The 18,000-nt window shown below is 44.3% G+C and overlaps 1 protein-coding gene across 4 annotated transcripts in view; it reads left to right on the top strand.

The window, feature by feature from the left end:
- The window catches only part of shdb (Src homology 2 domain containing transforming protein D, b), a 31,718-nt gene that overhangs the window by 4,250 nt on the left and 9,468 nt on the right, over positions 1-18,000 (top strand). For 3 of the 4 annotated variants that reach the window (XM_019896967.1, XM_019896965.1, XM_019896968.1), the window contains exons 2-4: positions 2,917-3,287; positions 6,342-6,492; positions 9,541-9,762. In XM_019896967.1, the coding sequence (XP_019752526.1) occupies positions 2,917-3,287; positions 6,342-6,492; positions 9,541-9,762 (744 nt within the window). Of the gene's footprint in view, positions 1-1,357; positions 1,966-2,916; positions 3,288-6,341; positions 6,493-9,540; positions 9,763-18,000 lie in introns of those variants that run through there. The other variant, XM_019896966.1, reaches the window with a different exon arrangement.

The raw sequence follows: 18,000 nt of genomic DNA, 5'->3' as shown, positions 1-18,000 counted from the left end.
AGGGCATTTAGAAATCTTAATGGCTGCAGCACGTCCAATCTGCCCTGATGGAAAATGGAAAAGAACACGTCTGTGAGAGGACATTCAATATGTTGTCCAATCAGAATATGCAGGGCTTATCCCTTTCTGACCACATATTGTATATGGCTACTGAATGTTTGTGCTGCTGATTAAAGCTCAACCTCGCAGCCCTGCTTGCTCAAAACCAACGGCAGATTCCTTCAAAAGCATTCTCAAGGCTCTCTTACAGAGTCTAACAAAAGAACGTAACAAAAGATGTGGAATATATCCGCCTTTGTCTTTTACACAGAAGTGGGGTATTGTTGTGTATTTACATTTCAACATGGCATCTTCCAATCAGGTAATTACAGTAGATGCATGACATTTTCAGGGCCAGCGTCCGGTGTGACGTATGTTAGGGAGCAACAATTGTTTGGGGAAGGTTGAGAAACACAATCCTGAAAATGAAGCACAGACTGAGACCGTGACAAAGCGGTGACAGCAGTGTGCTTACAGGGCTGGGCAGTTAATTGAAATCCAAATGTTATTTTGATGTTGCCTTCTCGTGAACTTAAAAACATTGTACTAGAAGAAAATTGATTAACGTGCCGGTTGTAAATTCCCGACATTGTGAAAAGTATCCTCAAAGAACCATGCTACTTACGTAGCAAGCGTGACGTACATGTGATTCTGCCCTTCGCGAGCTGCTGACCCCCTAGTTGGAGTTTACCGTTAAACTGAACACACAACAAAAACAAGTACACGCATTGTATATTTCGATAACAGGCACGCTTCGTTTTAAAAAACGTTGCTAGTGATAATGCTAAAGTCAATAAAAATCCCATTGACATGCTAACGGAATTAGCATCGACTATCGAGAGGGTTTATCCTTCAATAGCGAATATTCACACGCAAACACTTATTCGTATTCATATATTTTATTGTTGTTTTTTTCAAGTCACATTGAAAAAGTTGAGTTTTCAAGGGTTCAAGGGATTTTTATTATCCTACCAAACATGTATGGTTGAAACAACACCTCAGGACTGCGATTCAGAGGTGCGAACCACAAGGACCCTTTCGTTGCCCCATTTGGGATACAATCAAATAAGATCTGCCTTTACACCTCCGACAATGCTGAAAGTGCTGTCTCATATTTTTTATAGTACTGGAAAGTACTCATAGCACTTTAGTTTTTCCACAGTTTTCAATGTTATCCCGAATAAACCACATGCACCATTTTTTTTAAATTTAGCTCATGCATTCAGTTTTGTTCCATGGTGCAGGTGGTCAGCTCAAACAAATGCATTGTTTTTTTTTTTAAATTTAGCTCATGTATTCAGTTTTGTTAGATGGTGCAGGTGGTCAGCTCAAACAAATGCATTACGCGTTGGCCATTAAAGATGAGTCGGATTTGAATCGGCAGCCAGTTTTGGATGAGGCGAGGGGAGAAAAAGACCTCCAGTGATGTCATGGGGATAAATAATGCACATGCACGCAGCGTGTTCGTGCGAGCTGATTTCCCCTCTGTTTACTCCACCGCGTGTTTGTCCTCCCCTCTGCGTGATATTTTTAAAGGAAACTCTCCATGTTTGCAGATATTTAAATGAATGAACGCTCCAGTGCGCGTGGAAGGAGACGCAGATAATAGGACCAAGTGAAGCACCTCCCCTTTAAACGCAGTGACTTTCTCTCTGCTTTTCTTTATCTGCGGGCTCCACGCACTCGCTCGCACTCATTTGGACCTTTGCCTTCGCCTCTCGTAGGAGTCGTCGCTGGATTTGTGCCCCACTTTCCCTGTTCCACCCGGATTATTGTATTTTGGGGAAATACGTTTTGTTTTGGTTTTTTTTTACCCCTTTTGAATCAGAACGCGTGGAAGTTGTTTCGTGGGCGGACACGAAGGGAGACGGAATGAAGCGTGCAAAGTGGTTGAGGGGCTGAACAAACATAAACGCACGTTGGCTGGTGAGTCCGTGTGCTTTTGCTTTTGGCAAGCCAACGTTTGTGTCACCGAAAGTTGAAACTCAAAAGTGCTTACTTTGAGCCTGCCTCTATCTACCACAAACTCACACTTTATTTTAACTTTGCAATCCATACAACTCGGCTCTCTGTTACTTTTGCGTTTTAACGCCGTTTTCTGGAGCTCGTGTGTTAAGCATGTAAATACTGCAACTTTAATCGCAAGCCCTCGGGCAAAGTTCACCTGGCATATGGTGTTGCCTAAAACAAAAGGAGTGTCTCTGCCCAGCTGTTCTAGTTTAGCCCGGTGTCCTTTTTGACAGCATGGAAGGCCACATTCCGGTTGTAGTCTGCAGTATTTCTTTTTATGATCTCAATAAAAGCACTGTAAGTGGTGATACCATGGTGCTGAGCGATTCATTGTTTTATCGGGTAGAGTGAGTTTATTTGTCATTTGTGTGTGTAGTGGCTTCAGTAATTCAAAGTATTTAAAGTGATTAATTAACGCGCGGGGAAACCGAGGTATGTGCTTGTAAGCTGCACGTATTTTGCAGAGGTTGCCTTGACACACTTATACAAAGTACTACATCAGAAAAAAGCGTGAAAGCTGAACAGACTTGGCTCAGCTGTGACATGCAGTTTGATGTTTCATTTTATGCTGTAAAATTGGTCTTTATGACTGGTCACATTTAGATCCCCGTTTTGACAGAGAGCACTTATTTTCACAGAGAAAGCTTTCATTGTGCTAACCCAGTGCTCTCTATCCCGTGGTTCCCCGATGGAATATAAATGTATGGAATTGGATTTGGTGTGGTTTCTAGCTTGAGGGACAGATATAGACTCCTTTTGTACACCAGTATTTCTGACAATGTAAGCTCATAAAAAAAAAAAAAACAAAAAAAAAAAAAACAACGTAAAAAATGTCATAACCTTTATGTCCTTGTCTGTCCCATTCAGTCTTTAAGCACCACACCAAGTTTGGACGCAAAGCCGCGATGGCCAAGTGGCTCAAAGACTACTTGAGTTTTGGCAGCAGGAAGGTACCCCCGCAGCCTCCCACGCCGGACTACACAGAGAGCGAGATCCTAAAAGCCTACCGCCTCCAGAGGGAACTGGACTTTGAAGATCCATACGAGGACTCCGAAAACCGGCCCAGGGCCGAATCTGGGACCTCGGAGCCTGCCACCCCCGTTTACGGCTCGCCCATGAAGTCCTCCAGCGCGGATGTGAAATCTCCTAAACACAGACTCATCAAAGTGGACTCCCAGGACCTGGGCCGCACCAAGATCCTGCTCAGTGCCATCTCTTTAGACGACCAGCAAGAACCTGTAAGCATGTCTCTGTAGGTTAGAGGTGTCAAACTTGTTATCATGGTGGGCCACCTCATAGTTTTGGTTACCCTCAGGGGGGCTGTTAAAATGGTGAAAGAACAGAAATGTGTAATTGTTGGCTGTGTCACGGCACGCCAACTATCATAATTTTTACATACATTTGTTCTAAGTTTGTTCACATTTGCTACAGTGAACAGATTAAAACCTTTTTTTCTTTTAACATTTAAAATACGCTCAATGTGGGCACCTTAAAAATCATCCCATCCTATTACATACTTGACCCTAATTACGACCACTGCGCAATGACGATTAAAACTCCCAAGTTGATTAACAATTAACAATCCCGTATTCTGGCTTGAAGTTGCTCATCAATTGGCAATCACGTATTTTGGCACGGACGACACAGACGCCTCACTGAAATAAACATGTGGTCGGTCGGTGCAGCAAACAAGCAGCCGTGCCTCAAGCTTGTGTAAATATTTTAATTAAAATGACACCGGTAGCACGGTTACTTGCAATATCTGCCAGTCCATCCTCCAATATAACAAAAGCACACGCCCAGCTAAAAAGACTCCTGCTAACAAACCCCCTCAATCCTCACATCAGTCATCATCAAATTGACCAATTGCCTTTCTGAAACCATGAAAAGACAGACAACGTAGCATCTGCTTCGACGACACAACAAAGAGAAGCGGTGGTTGATCAATAACGTCTTTCCTGTGAACAACTAGCGTATTGTCAACAGCAAGTGTTTTGCCCAAGCCTCCTCCTTCCTTCCAGCCACCCCACCGCCCGACTCACCCATCCAATCACAAATCACATGTAGACACCTTTATGGTCTCACATTGTCTCATTTTATAACGCTTTTGCAACAATCTACATAACACAGCTATAGTTTTGCTACAGTACAGGATTGCAAACGAGTCCTGTAATAATAAAAAAAAAAGATACAGTTCTACCGTGTACAGTCATGAGGAGCGACTCTGCTGTGTTTTCCAAGTTTCCCATTTTCTCCTTGGCCATGAAGGCATCTGAATGTGATTGGATGGATGAGTTGAGGGGGGCGGGGCCAATGCTAACAAAGACAGCGGGCAAAGTGACTGAGCAAGCAAAGTGAAAAATGTGAGATATTATAACTCCGCTGTTACACCCCTGGATCAATGACACATTTTTGAAGTTGACGCTCAAATTGTGAACGCAAGTTGAAGATAAAATGTGGCAAACGTTCACGGGCTCCATAAAATGACATGGTGGGGGGAACAGATTTGGCCCACGGGGCTTGAGTTTGTCACCTGTACTGCAGGTGATGACAAATGAAGCTCGGGGGTGGCTACATGAGCGTGAGGGAGGAGCGAAGGGGGTGGAAGCCTTCTCCCAATTCACTGGTGTCCCATTTATTGTCAGCGTGACAGTTTTATTGATCGCACTCGCTGGGCAAATGTGTGTCACAAATATGTTTGCATAAATTGTAGGCGCGTGCGCCAGCTGAGCATCTACCAGAGTAAGATGAGATAATAATTGATGGCTCTGAGCAGCGTGTTGAATTAGAGGTGGTTGCCAGTCCCGTGGGGTTTAAACCTTACATAAATAATTAATTGGGGTTTGGTTTTGCAAGATGGGAGAACCCCACATGCGTACGTGTTGGGGGACTGTCGCGTGGACTGGGATATGTCGAGGACCACGGGAGGTGCTTCTCTTTTGCTGTTCTGCCTCGGGAGACAGTCGCTGTTGCAGTCGTAGAGCTCAACCGTTCAGAAAAATTTTTGTGATTGCTATTATTTTTTTAAGTTACGAGAGATGCATTTAGAAAAACCATCTGTCAACCATTTCTTTTCACAGATCATATTTTGGGGCATATTTGAGGATAAAACTATTCAAATAGGCAATTATAAATATTTTTAGGAAGGTGTCAATTACTCGCTTTTTTTTTTTTTTTTTTTTTTTTTTCACGGCAGGGCTCGGTCCCAATGGAAAGTTTTAACTTTGTGTAAACTACAACTTCAAAGTTTTTCGCTGCAGAAGTCGTGAAGTCGATTAACGGTGTGAATTCCATTCGATAGCTTGTTTCCCTCATTAATTTCCCAGGATCAGTGGGAAAATCCGCACTCTAATTAACACAGCAGATTCCCGTATATCGACAGACAACGCAGTCAATGTTTTGGCGCTAGAGTCTAGTTTTATTTTTAGGCTTTGAATGCGTTGAACTGGGAATTGTCAACCAGAGACAGCTTAGCATTTTGCCAATGAGCGATGGTGTTTGAAGGATTGAATGTTTGTGTGTGTTTGTGACCATATGGCTACCTCCGTAGCTGTCACTGAGCCAGCGGACCACTGGTCTCTCTCCTACATTCTAAAGATGCTCCATGAATCCAGTAGTTCCATTGTTGCATCCCAAAAGACGTTACAAATTGGACGCTTTTTTGTTTCCTCTTTTGCGTGGCAACCACAGCACAGAATATTATAAAACAATTTGGAACCAGGAGCAGCACATTTGTTGTGCTGCTTAATTTAACATTTGCAACCCCTTGTGACACTCTAAATTTGGTTGCACGTCAGTGTCACAATCATACCATAAAAAAACAACCACCCGGCGTCTGTTTTGCATGGAAGCAATTCAGCGAGGATGTGATTGCAGTTCTTTGTCTGACAGTATTCATCAGCAAACTTTTTTTTTTTTTTTATACAATATTTACCCTGTTCCGTTAATCAGCGCCAGGGTTGTCGAATATAACTAATGCACTGTATTTTACTTAAGTTCAGACTTATTTTGTTATTAAAAGCATTCAAGTCATTTAACCCGAGAGTGGACAGCTATTCACGTTTTTTTTTAAATTTTATTTTTAATCTTCATGTCACAGTTGTGCTTTGACCACTACAATGGACCCTTATGTGTGTTGCCATCCACTGCCATGATTTTTTTTTCATACCCAAAGACTAATAAAAACAGTTGAGAAAAACATCCTAATGTATTATTTGTGCATGAAAAGGGTTAATCTAGTCTATGTTTATGAATCTGGATGTGTGTGGGTTGTTCTTGTCTTTTTTTTTTAGGCAGTGCCGTCTGCTCCGCTGGCGGGGGACACGGATTATTCGGACCCGTTTGATGTTCGCTTGGACCATCGACCAGAACCGGATGTCAGACCGGTTCCCTCAGAAAACAATGGCTACATGGAACCTTATGAGGCCCAGCGAGTCATAACAGGTGAGCGGAGCGATCGCACCAATCAATTTAGGTGACATGGAACTCTGTATCGCTTCTACGTTAGGTATTGTGCATTCAGGCTCCCCGATAACAAAACCATGGACCATTTCGCAACAACCCTCACACCAAGAATTAAAATCGTTACTTCAATGACATTATCCAATCTATATGACCATTAACAAAGCCTCTAAATTGGCCATCGGTGTAAATATGAGTGTGTTTTTGGCGACACAAGCCCACATCTGTGCCGGCGGGTTGGCACAACTCTCATTTTTTGTGCAATAACCTAATTTGTAACATAATTGTGACATATTTTGATGCATTTTTGTGCTTTATCAAACATTTCTGTCTGAATTTTGGTTGGATTGGAACGGATTAGGGCATTTACATGGAGAACGCGTCTCTACTTAAAAAATTTTCTTCTCAAAAAATTTCTCCGGGAACCAATTAAGTAATGGTAACCGCTGTACAATGTTGTTTAATATTCATATTAGATACTAAATGTTGCTGTTTTCATTTGTGAAATAATGAGTTGCCATTCCCGATTAAAATACAAAAAAAAAAAAAAAATCCCCTAAGGCAATGAATACTGTTTTGCATAGTGATTTCCTTTCTGTCAATGCATCACTGTGCGTCCCTTTGGCGTATTCCGCCGCCGGGCCTCCCTCCTCCCCAGTGGTTTTCTTCCTGCATCATCTCACTCGCAGCTACCGTTTTCCATTTGTTTCTCCTCCTGTAACGTCTCTGTCTTCCTCTTCCCTGCCCTGTCCCAGCCATTTAGTGTGAAAGTGCTCCCGCCCTCCTCCTCCTCTTTCCTTGTTCGTCTATCTGGCTTCATCTTGAGGGCTCTCCTCGGCCCCTAAGGGGAGGTTGGCTGTCTCGGTAATCTGTCTGTTAGCAAATTATTGTCTTGCCCCGCTCTATGATGTGACTTGCATCTTTGGTGGTCCAATAATACGCTGATAATGTCGGGTATTTAATGAATGTACGCTTCTTTGCTCTGCGGATGGGTAGTAATCTGTCCCTGTAGCAGCTGGATAGAGACATTAGCGAGTGATGAGAATCACAGCAGTGATTGAGTGGATGGAGCGGCATTGTCTCGGCCTTGATCGGTGAGCTTTTTGTCTGTTTTTTGGCAGCCCACGAGATCGGACTAGATGCACAAAGAAGTAATACGGCTTCAATTAGGCGTAGGATTAATTTGCTCGCTGCATCCGAGTCACATTTTTATTTGGAATGTGTTCACATTCTTTTTGTCACTCTACTTAAGATATCAACGTGGACCAAAATAAAAAATAAAAATCAATGACATTGTTTGCGGTTGAAGAGTTGTTGAGAATGAAGCCTCCCTGACATACAAAGATGTGAGTCTCTTAATCCCGATGTATCACTTCTATTGAAGCTTCCTTGGCATTAGTTACTATTTTCCTATTAGCCAGAGTTGTGGTGCCATCCAGTGGCATCAAAGAGCATAATAGGAAGATAACAAAAAAAATTGGCGTGGTTTTCAGTGAATAGCTGAGGATAGTTCCCAGAGACAGAAATGCGAGTTTGTGAATTTGGTATACTGTAGACATTTTTAGACATTCCGCACGTTCTAAATTCGTGTCGAAAGTAGAGGCAAGACACTTATTTTACATTTGAAAAAAATCTCACAACATGCTCCCGAACAACAATGTCACCAAAAACTATATTTGATATCCTGCAGTTTAACTGTACCTTCTGTCATCTAGAGGAAATAGCATATAATTGTTATCCCTGTCACAACAAGATACTGGCAAAGATAGATGGAGAAAGTCATGGCCGGGTTTCCCAATACTTTTTCATCCGTGTGCTTTTTAGACTTCAACAGAAACAAGTAGGCCGGGCATTCCAATTCTTCAGGTCTTCGGGCTTGAATTGTTCTTGCATGCATCCTCATGTCTCAGCCTCCCTCTCTCTTCCGCCTCGCTCACCTTCCTGTCAGATTCCCGTTTTGTCTCCCCGAGTGCGCTTGTGTTTCCCGCCATTCATGGTTCCAATGAATTTCTCATTTTATTCCCCATAAGCCTGTTTTCATCTCTCCGCCTTCATCTTCGCCATCTCCCGGCGGCCTCGCTGACACCTCGGGTTCCTAGGCGCAGGTAGAGCAGCTTTGGGCGCCGCCGCGCTTCTGTCGCCATGACTTAACATCAAACGCTGACAGATCCCCCCACATGCGTGCTCAACAACCCCCCCCCCTTTACCCCCACCCACCCACCTCCTCCTCCTCCTCCTCCTCTTCTGTTATTGCCTTGCTCCTCTGCTCTCCCTCCATTTTCCTTCTTCTTCACAGCCTCAGGGCCTTTCCCCAGGGCCTCCGTTTGGTCGCCATGGTGATTACGGGCAGCCCAATGGTAGCGTCTTGGTGTGAAGGTTGAAGTTTTCCACCACCTTCCACCATTAAACGCTTTTGTTTCATCCTCTTAGAAGTGCACATTTATTTATTTTATTTTTTTTGCACAAAAGATCCCGACACCTTTTTTTTTTTCCGACCACCTGTTCTTAAGAGGCAAAAATTTTTCAGGTCATCAGATAAAAAGCCCCATTAGTGGTTCCTTTTCCAAGCTCCAGTTGATGAGATGCAGGAATCTGATTAACTTCTCTCGCTTGCGTCAATAATCCTTTTTATCCCAAGGCCATATTTGACTCCAAGAAATATTGCTCAGTAGGGACCAACTGAGAAAGTGATGAGAATTTTTCACGGGAGGGAACAAGGGCGCCGTTGTGAGCGATGCTTGATTGCTGTAGGGGGTCGCGTGGATGAGTTGGGGGGGTGGGGGGGTGCATAGCCTTTATGCTACTCGGCATTGGAGCCCAAAGTCTTGTTAAGCCGCGATATGAGATTCTGAGCCCCGCCGCGAGCTGCGCAAACGTAATTCGTCCCGCTCTTTAAATTCTAGTCATGTCAGCGCTCAACAGGCGCTCTAGGTACCAAACAACACCAGTGTTAATATTACTGCCGCTGTGATCTTCAGCACGCGCCAACGGTGCGCCGACTTGAGTAGTTTTTGTGTCTGCTTTTGATAGAGCTGCAGCGTGGCCCAGGAGGAGGACGGTCACGGGGCGGGCTGCAGCTGTATGACACCCCGTATGAAGACGGGCGAGGCCAACGTCCGGGCTTCAGCTTCGGGGAAGCTCAGGAGGAGGGCAAGGAAGGCAGCAGGCTGCCGCAAGACGACGAGAGACCGGCCGACGAGTATGACCAACCTTGGGAATGGAAGAAAGATCACATCTCCAAAGCTTTTGCAGGTAGGTGGATTGCAAAGGAAATCAGGGAGTAAGAGTTCAGTTTCAGTGCAGTTTCATCATGCGATGCTAATGCAAAAGATAAAAAGTAGGCTTTACACAATTAGGATTTGTGGGGCCAATGGAAATGAGAGAGTAAAAAAACGATAACCTATCAGATCACAAGATGGGGTAATATGTCGATTTAAATTACTTATTTACTCTATATAGTTACTGGGCATCACCATAAGTATTATAATTTATATGTTTCATGCGTGTTTGTCACCAGTTCTCATGGCTTTGTTGGTTGTGAAGGCTCTATATAAATAATGCGATGTTGTATTATATTGCATTCCATTTAATATAGCACCATCTAGTGGGTGCACAGCGCAACCGCAGCCAATATTGTAGCTTCTATTCAATGCGCCTTATAATGCAGTGCGCCCTATATATGAAAAGAGTTTTAACATAGGCCATTCATTGAAGGTGTGCCTCATACACTGAAGTACCTTATAGTGCGGAATATACGGTAGCCTTTTTTGGGGGGGTGTTTTTTTTTTTCATACTTTTTTGCCAGCTGGAATGAATGTGCACTCTGGATCTATATAAACATAAAAATGAATTGTTAGTTATGGTTCCTAGTCTTCGTTGATCAATGAAAGAAATGCGTTGCAATGTCCAGCCCGGGTTGTGACGCTCCTATAAGAGCGAATCATCAGTCATACTGAAGAAGCAAAACAACAAATCAATATCTACTCAAGCATAAAGTGCAAGACTTCTCCAAATCTTTTTCATCATGGGACCGTTCCATAGAACGAGATATCGTCTTGTGAGAGTGGCTGAGCCGGAAAGCCAACTTTCCTAATGAGCACTTTTCAAGGGCTGAAAGCTGCCAGGGGGGTGGGGGTGGGGGGTTCAGAGAACAGTCCGTTATACCACACCATCAAATTGTTTCCCACTTGTCCTGGTCTTCTAAAAGCTAACTTTCCACCATCACCACATAAACATTCCAAATGCTTTGATGAAAGACGCGGACACCAGTGTGACCCCCTTGGTCCCAGCCCTCTCAAATTGACACATCTGTCTTCTTTTATTCTCTTCAAACATCTCTGAGTGAATATTGATTCCTTTCTCTTTCCACATGAAGCGCGAAAGTCACAGCAACCTTTGGGTTGATGTTCCGTCATGAGGGACACGTCGTCGTCTTACGAAGCGTAAATGACAAATATTTCCAGACTATAACTCTAAGACAATCAAATGAAAGAATGAAAGTGACATTTTTTTGAAGGAAAATGTGAAATTGTGGGAAAGTTGGGGGACATCGAAAAATATTTACCCAGGAGTCCTGAATAAGCTGAATATGGTTTCGAAATGTGGGCATTTCAGCATAACATGAATCAGACGATGCCTGGAGGTATATTTCTTGTCATTTATGACCGCGTTGTTGGGAGGAATGGAATATAAAGGGAAATCCAGTCCATCCAAGTAGATCAGTGCTCTCTGGGAGAGGCCAAGCCGGCTTAATTGAGCCGCATCTTTCATGTCGGCAAGGTCAAGGTGATGGGATAATAAATCAACCGTGCCTCGTCGGCACTCTTCTCTGTTCCCAATACCCGAGCCCACCCCCAAGTGTGTGTGAGAGCCTCCCACCCCTCAGTTAATTACATGTCTACATGTGCATGACGGATCCAGTGCTAATACGAATCACTGTGAGCGCAGCAGCAGCACTGTTGGCGTTAAACTCACATAAATAGACGCAATAACCAATTTAAAAATATGGGGTGTCGTTGCGCCCCCGCCATATCGCAAATGTTTCTATATTTTTTTGAACCGACAGCCAACTGATGCACTTTTTTAGCCATTTATTGACCAAATACAGAACACAGAAACACAATAAGTGCACTCACGCAGGATCTGCTGCCGGCCACAGTCCACGTCGAGGTACTTGCGAGCAGACTTGTCGACATCACGCGCCACCCCGTCAGGCGTCACATCTTAGGCTCGCATACACCAAGCAAGGCTGAACCCGACTGAACTGGATAATCACGTAAAAACTTACAGTCCGTGAATCACGGCTGTACTCTTGGTGATTGACCACTAAAGTCACTGCAATGGAAAACCATGAACGCAGTTGTTATTGGAAAACAGATACAGAACTGTGTTTTGATTTATCTAACCAAAAGCGGCCTGATGCAATTGTGAAGAAGTGAATTACCCTGGCTGTTGTTGCTAGCTAGCTAGCTAGCCCTCTCTCTCTCTCTCTCTCTCTCTCTCTCTCTCTCTCTCTCTCTCTCTCTCTCTCTCTCTCTCTCTCTGTTTCTCTCTCTCTCTCTGTGGTCTATCTATCTATGGGATGTAACAAAAAGGGACTTGAGTCAGAAGATCGGTCTGAATTTGACAAATGGAATCGAATAGTTACATTTCTGAATCGTCTTACCCTTGAGTCGTTTTACACCTCATGTATTGAGATACGCGTGGAACTGTATTTGATGAGAGATGTGCACCAGATCTAAATCGGTTTGACGTTGCTGATAATTTCACCGGAGGTGTGATGTCAACCCCAAGTATATGGGCAGCAAATTAAAAAAAGGTCATGAATCTCCTTCACATAACATGCAGCACAGTCACACAGCCCATAGCCTTGAAAACGCTTGCCCTGCCGCCACGCTTTGACCTCCTTGTCATTGCCACTTAGCGTCCTTCGAGCTGGCATGTTGCCTTACGCTGCACACCAAAGCGCGCAAGTCTAAACAAAAAAACGTATTTTCCATTCTCGGCCTTAATCCACGGCCGCGGAGCTATTCTGCACGGACAGCGAGCGGCTGGCGCGTGGCAAAGGACGAGACGGAAAAAGAACGGAGGGAGGGAATGAGAGGTGTGAAGGAAAAGGACAGCGACGAGATATGCACATCCAAGGTGAGGTAAAGAGGAGGGGCTGAGAGGCGACTCACAGCCCAGGGGGCTGTGTTGAGGTGAGGAGGGGAATCAGGGCCATGGTGGCTGCCTCCATCACTCATCCCAACACATGAGCGCACTCTCTTTCTCGTACATGGTGCTGACAATGCTGTCGCCGTTGCCCTCTTTCCCGGCAGCTGTGACACATTCTCTCGGATCACCTGCTTTGAGAGGTGAAGGGAAGTGTGTACGTGCATATTTGTGAGTATGAGTGGATTCGGGTTGTTTGTGCAGGTGGGGGTCACCGTGGTCTTCCCTGGCCTCATCAACGCTCTCACACAAGGCAAGCGTACATACTGTACTCGAGCAGCTCTGATTATCACCAGGCATCTAATTGGAGGCTGAGAGGATGTGGCGTGCAAGTAGTGCGCACGTTGGCACAAATGAGTGCGTTGGTGTTGATGCCGGCGTAGCGTGGGAGGGGGCATGCTTGGGAGCACTCTGATGGTTTTCACAGCTTAACTGTGCCTGCGTTTAATTATTGTCACTACTTCGAGACCAGCAGGTGTCAGCTGTCATTGTGACGTGGAGCACATTGTAGTTACGGTTGCCCTTTGTGAGGTGAAGTGAAACCGCAAAGATAGTTTAATAGCTAAGTAGTGAAGCGGTAGCACCCATACTGCTTTTGTTGAGACTGAACACAAATACTGTATTTTCCGCACTATAAGGCGCACATAAAAGCATTCATTTTTCTCAAAAGCTTACAGTGCGCCTTATATATTGATCAATATTCTAATTTCTTGGACGTAGTATTTTAAATGTTCCGTAAAGCGCTTTGTTACAGCTGCAGCGGTTGTCAAACCTCTGTATAAATAAAGCTGTATTGTATTGTACTGTCTTCCCTTGAGCATAGCTCCATCTAGTGGATGCATAACGCAACCGCAACCACTATTGTGGCTTCTATTCTCTGCGTCTTATAATGCGTTGCATCCTATATATCACTGGTGTCAAACTCAAGGCCCGGGGGCCAGATCTGGCCCGCCGCATCATTTTATGTGGCCCGCGAAAGCAAATCAACTTCCATGATGCTTACTAAAATTTGTACCAAAATTTCAAATTCTCCTATGTAACAAATCAGAGAGATATTGTAAGCTTTTTCTTGTGACCAAACCTCTCATGACAGTAACGTACACAACAGTCGAATAAACCATTATTCTTGACGCCTCTTCTCTGGTTTCAGTCAGAACGGCCCTCCAAGGGAAACAGTAACTAAAATGTGGCCCACTCGAAAAATGGGTTTGACACCCCTGCTATATATGAAAACTTTTAAAATAACCCATTCATTGAAGATGAAGTGGAGAAAACCCACGCAGACACAGGGAGAACATGCAAACTCCACACAGGAAGGCCAAAGCCTGAATCGAACCCTGCACCTCTGCACTGTGAGGCAGACGTGCCAACCAGTCATCCACCGTGCCGCGCCTCCAAATCCTTTGTACTTAATTTTCATTGGCTGCATCTTCCACTTCGACCGCCTGTGGGAGTCTGCCTGGGGGTCTTGGACGTGACCGGCCTCTCTCAGCCTCGCTGGCTTTTTAACTTCAGTCTTCAAAAGCTGTCACTGGTCTCCCCTATCCAGATCAAATTACACCATTCATTAATTCCCAGACGTCAACAGACAGCCCCGGCGTCAGGAGATGGACCATGCAGCTGCTCGGCACCAATCAGTGAGTTAATGAAAGGCACCAATCTCATTAGCCCTCTCATGGCCACACCGAACGAGCAGTTGAATGTGTTTCTCCCCCATTTTATATCCTGGATCACAGTTTGAGCAGGCACATCCACGTGATGGCTATGTGTGTGTGTCTGTAGAATGAGAACACAATGAGGGAGCCCACAGATTGGCTGTAAATCCCGATTACGTGGAAGGGGACTGAATCAGGTTGTTCCCAGTATTGTACCGCTGAGCAGATCAGTTCAAGTGTTGCAGCTGCTCATTAGACAGCAAACAGTACACGTCTTATACCAAGAAATATGTATAAATTAGTATCCATCAACTCTCAACTAAGGCTGGGCAATATGTAGCTTTTATGAATGAATTTGACCCTTTTTTTTTTTTTTTTTGTGGCTTCCATAGTTCGCAGCTTCTGAGAACATCTCGCGAGATTTTAGGTTTCGAACGATGTGCTACAACACAGCAGAAACATGTCGAATTAGGTGTGGATGATTATTTGTATGAATTAAGTCTCATTCAAATGCAGATGTTCTACAGCTGAGGTACCCAAACATTTTTGAATGAAAATATACTTTTCAAGCCAAGCAAGATTCGCTATTGACCGTTACCGCACGTCCATATACGCATCGGCGATGGAGGTCACACACCACCGTAAGTTAAAGGTGACCTGCTTTTTAATATATTTTTTAAAATACTTTTTTGTGAAAGTGAAACTGCTAGGCTGTTTAGGGCCCTTTTCGACAGTATTGCGTTGTCATGGAAACGTTCCAGAGCTGGTTGCTACATGTGATCGGTTCTCAAGACAGGGTGAAGCGGCATTTCTATTGCCCAAGCTTAATTTTGTGCAATCTGTTCCAAGTAACTGTAAACAATTGAAGTCACGAGTCACGAACTGGCCGAGTGTTTTGTCTGCAGACCTGCGTTACTTCAGCTTTGTGGTCAAACGTGCCGTTTTTAGTTTGAGGCATTATTTCACGTTCCTGTCTGGCAAATTTCTCTCCTCAGTAGTCCGTTGATGAAGGCAGTTTTTTTTTTGTCAGGTTGTTTAGCTAAAATCAACATTCCCACATGGAGGTAAATCTTAATTAGAATCATATGGGGTGCCAGTTTTCCATCATTCTGACCCCCCCACCCACTCCGAGCACGCCTCTCGAGAAAATGACTAAACATTGCCTTCAGACTTCCCGACAAGCATGCGTGTTTGAGTGTCGTATCCTCTGCAGAAATCGGTCGACAATAGCTCAGTTCAAACCTGCAAAAGTAATAAGAGACAGAAAACATCTGTGGTCTTGCAACATCTTCTTTAGGAAGAAGAATCAGGGTCATCGGAGTAAGGGTTGAAACCCAAAGAGTCCCCCCCCCCCCCCTTAATTTTATGACATAATAGATAGTTCTACTTGCACCTTCGTGGGAAACTTTTTGGTTGGCTCTGCTGAATGAATTTGGACTGGGAGGACTTGAGAGAAATGCAAGTAGCCCAACTTTGGTATCATTGTATGTTAGCATGAAGCTAGCTTGAAGCAAGCACTGTTTTTGTAGAATTTTTCACTCTCTGCCAAACTGCTGCTTGCCACAATGTAACGTAAATAGCTCTTATAAGCCTATTTTGTTGCTCGTAATAAAACTCAAGATGGCTCGTATCTCGAAAACTTGTCGGTCAGGTCACTCGTAAGTCGGTGTACAACTGTGCTAGCTTGACAGATGGTCAGCATGTTTGTGTGCGCTGACTTCGTCTCTGTGTGTGTAAGCGCTGTCTGGAGGTAGGATTTCTTGTGTGTGTGTGTGTGTGTGTGTTGGTGTGTGTTTGTGTGTGTGTGTGTGTGTGTGTGTGTGTGTGTGTGTGTGTGTGTGTACGTACGCGTCAGTTGGAACCCGGCCGGGTTTTGTGTGGCGGTGTGCATGGAAACAAACACGCAGACAAAGAAAGAAAAACAGAAAATGAGATTTGCAGTGCTCCACTCTCCGAAAGCCCCGCAGCCATCATCAGAGAACAGGCTCTTCATCAATTTTGTGGCGCCGCGGAAGGACTTCTCATTGTCACATTTCCTCGTTCTCCCCCATCGCTCGCCACTTTTACTTCTCCCCGGCCGTGACCTTAGCCCGACATTAATGGAAAGGGATGTCCCTTCGTGATTCCTTGGCTGGAAGATGGATGGACGTGAACTAGACCTCAAGGAAAAGGAGCAGGCGAATAGAGTGAACCATTGCTATCTGTGGGGTTTAGAGTTGGCCAAAAAAAAAGAAAAGATACAGCAAACACTCTACTATTATCTATAGGATAGCAAAAATTTAGGAAGACTACAGCACACACCTCCCATTTTTGTTGTTTTTTTGAAGAGGCTATATATCATAAGAGTTTGAACCATAAATATGTGCCAAAACTATTAAATATAATTTAATCGAACAACATTACCCTGAAAACGGCTGTCTATCTTTGACATAAAAAAAAAAAAACGTTACAGGGGTGTCCGCACTTTAGAAATCACATTAATGTAAGAAAATAGATATTTTTTAAATGACAAAAATGGACTTATGGGGTTTTCACATGAATCTGGCTCCTCTCAGTGCGCAGGAGCAGCGGCGATTTGTGTTCCGGTCTACCGTAACATTTAGTGAGTCTGTGATTGGAAATGGTGAGCTCAAGGCATCAATTTAAATGGGAATCAATTCAAAACATGCCCGGGAATTGATTGGCTGTGACCGATGTGCTATAAACTTGTGTGAATGTCCCTTTTTTTCCCCCTGCGTTGAAATAACGTGTTAATTATCTTGTCTTTATGAGGGGCGGGCAAACGTTTGCCCAGCAGAAGGTCTTTATGAACGCATTCATGCCAGCCTGTGCTAAAAAGGAAAAGAAAAAAACAGATGTCTTCATTAATGAACCAAATGAAGCTGTCTTTGTGTGCCACCTCTTTTCTTTTCAGCATGCAAAAAAAAAAAAAAAACAGCAGGTGCGCTTGAAAAGTTACCTGTCACTCATCTGAAGCAACATGTTCTATTTGCTCTACCCTCCCCACCCTGCGGTTATTATTATTAAATAGAGGTTCCGAATTCGGGCTCATGTTGGCTTCGGTGAAATGACAGAATTGCACTGAGTTCATATAATTGAGCTAAATTGCGAGATAGAATTGAGGGAATATCTGAGTGGAATATGCAAGGCCGTTTGTGTTGAAGCGAGCACACCGCATTAGCAGCTGGGCAAAGGCACAATTATTGAGATACTGTAGCTCTCTTGTATTTTATGCTACTAGCATGCTTTTGTAGCTCATAGCATCCGCAGTTCTTGAAGACCCAAATCATTTCCAATTTGAGCAAATGATCCTTTTTTTTTTCTACTCACCTCTATGCGGTGCCATTTTCTTAGTTCGACCAAACGGGCAGAGCGATGGGCTGTGTTAGGTGTGTGTACGGGTCTCACTGAGGGGGTGCCAGGCCGTACTTTGGTCCTGCTTCGGTGGCGGTGCGGCCCGCTCCAGATGGGGCCATTGTACCGCGTCATGCATCAATAATTCACCGAGAACCGGAGAAAGTGGCGGAGTGTGTCTGCCTGCTCAATAATTAACCAGGGAGGGGAAGGAGGCATGTTTGTACAGCCAGGTCCCTCTCCCAACGGCCATTCAAATAGCCTTTGA

The sequence above is a fragment of the Hippocampus comes genome, unplaced genomic scaffold, assembly GCF_001891065.2.
Source record: "Hippocampus comes isolate QL1 unplaced genomic scaffold, H_comes_QL1_v1.1 scaffold22, whole genome shotgun sequence".
In the NCBI taxonomy this organism is placed as follows: Eukaryota; Metazoa; Chordata; class Actinopteri; order Syngnathiformes; family Syngnathidae; genus Hippocampus; species Hippocampus comes.
The sequence above is the reverse complement of the archived record's forward strand: the minus strand, read 5'-3'. Positions and strand labels throughout refer to the sequence as shown.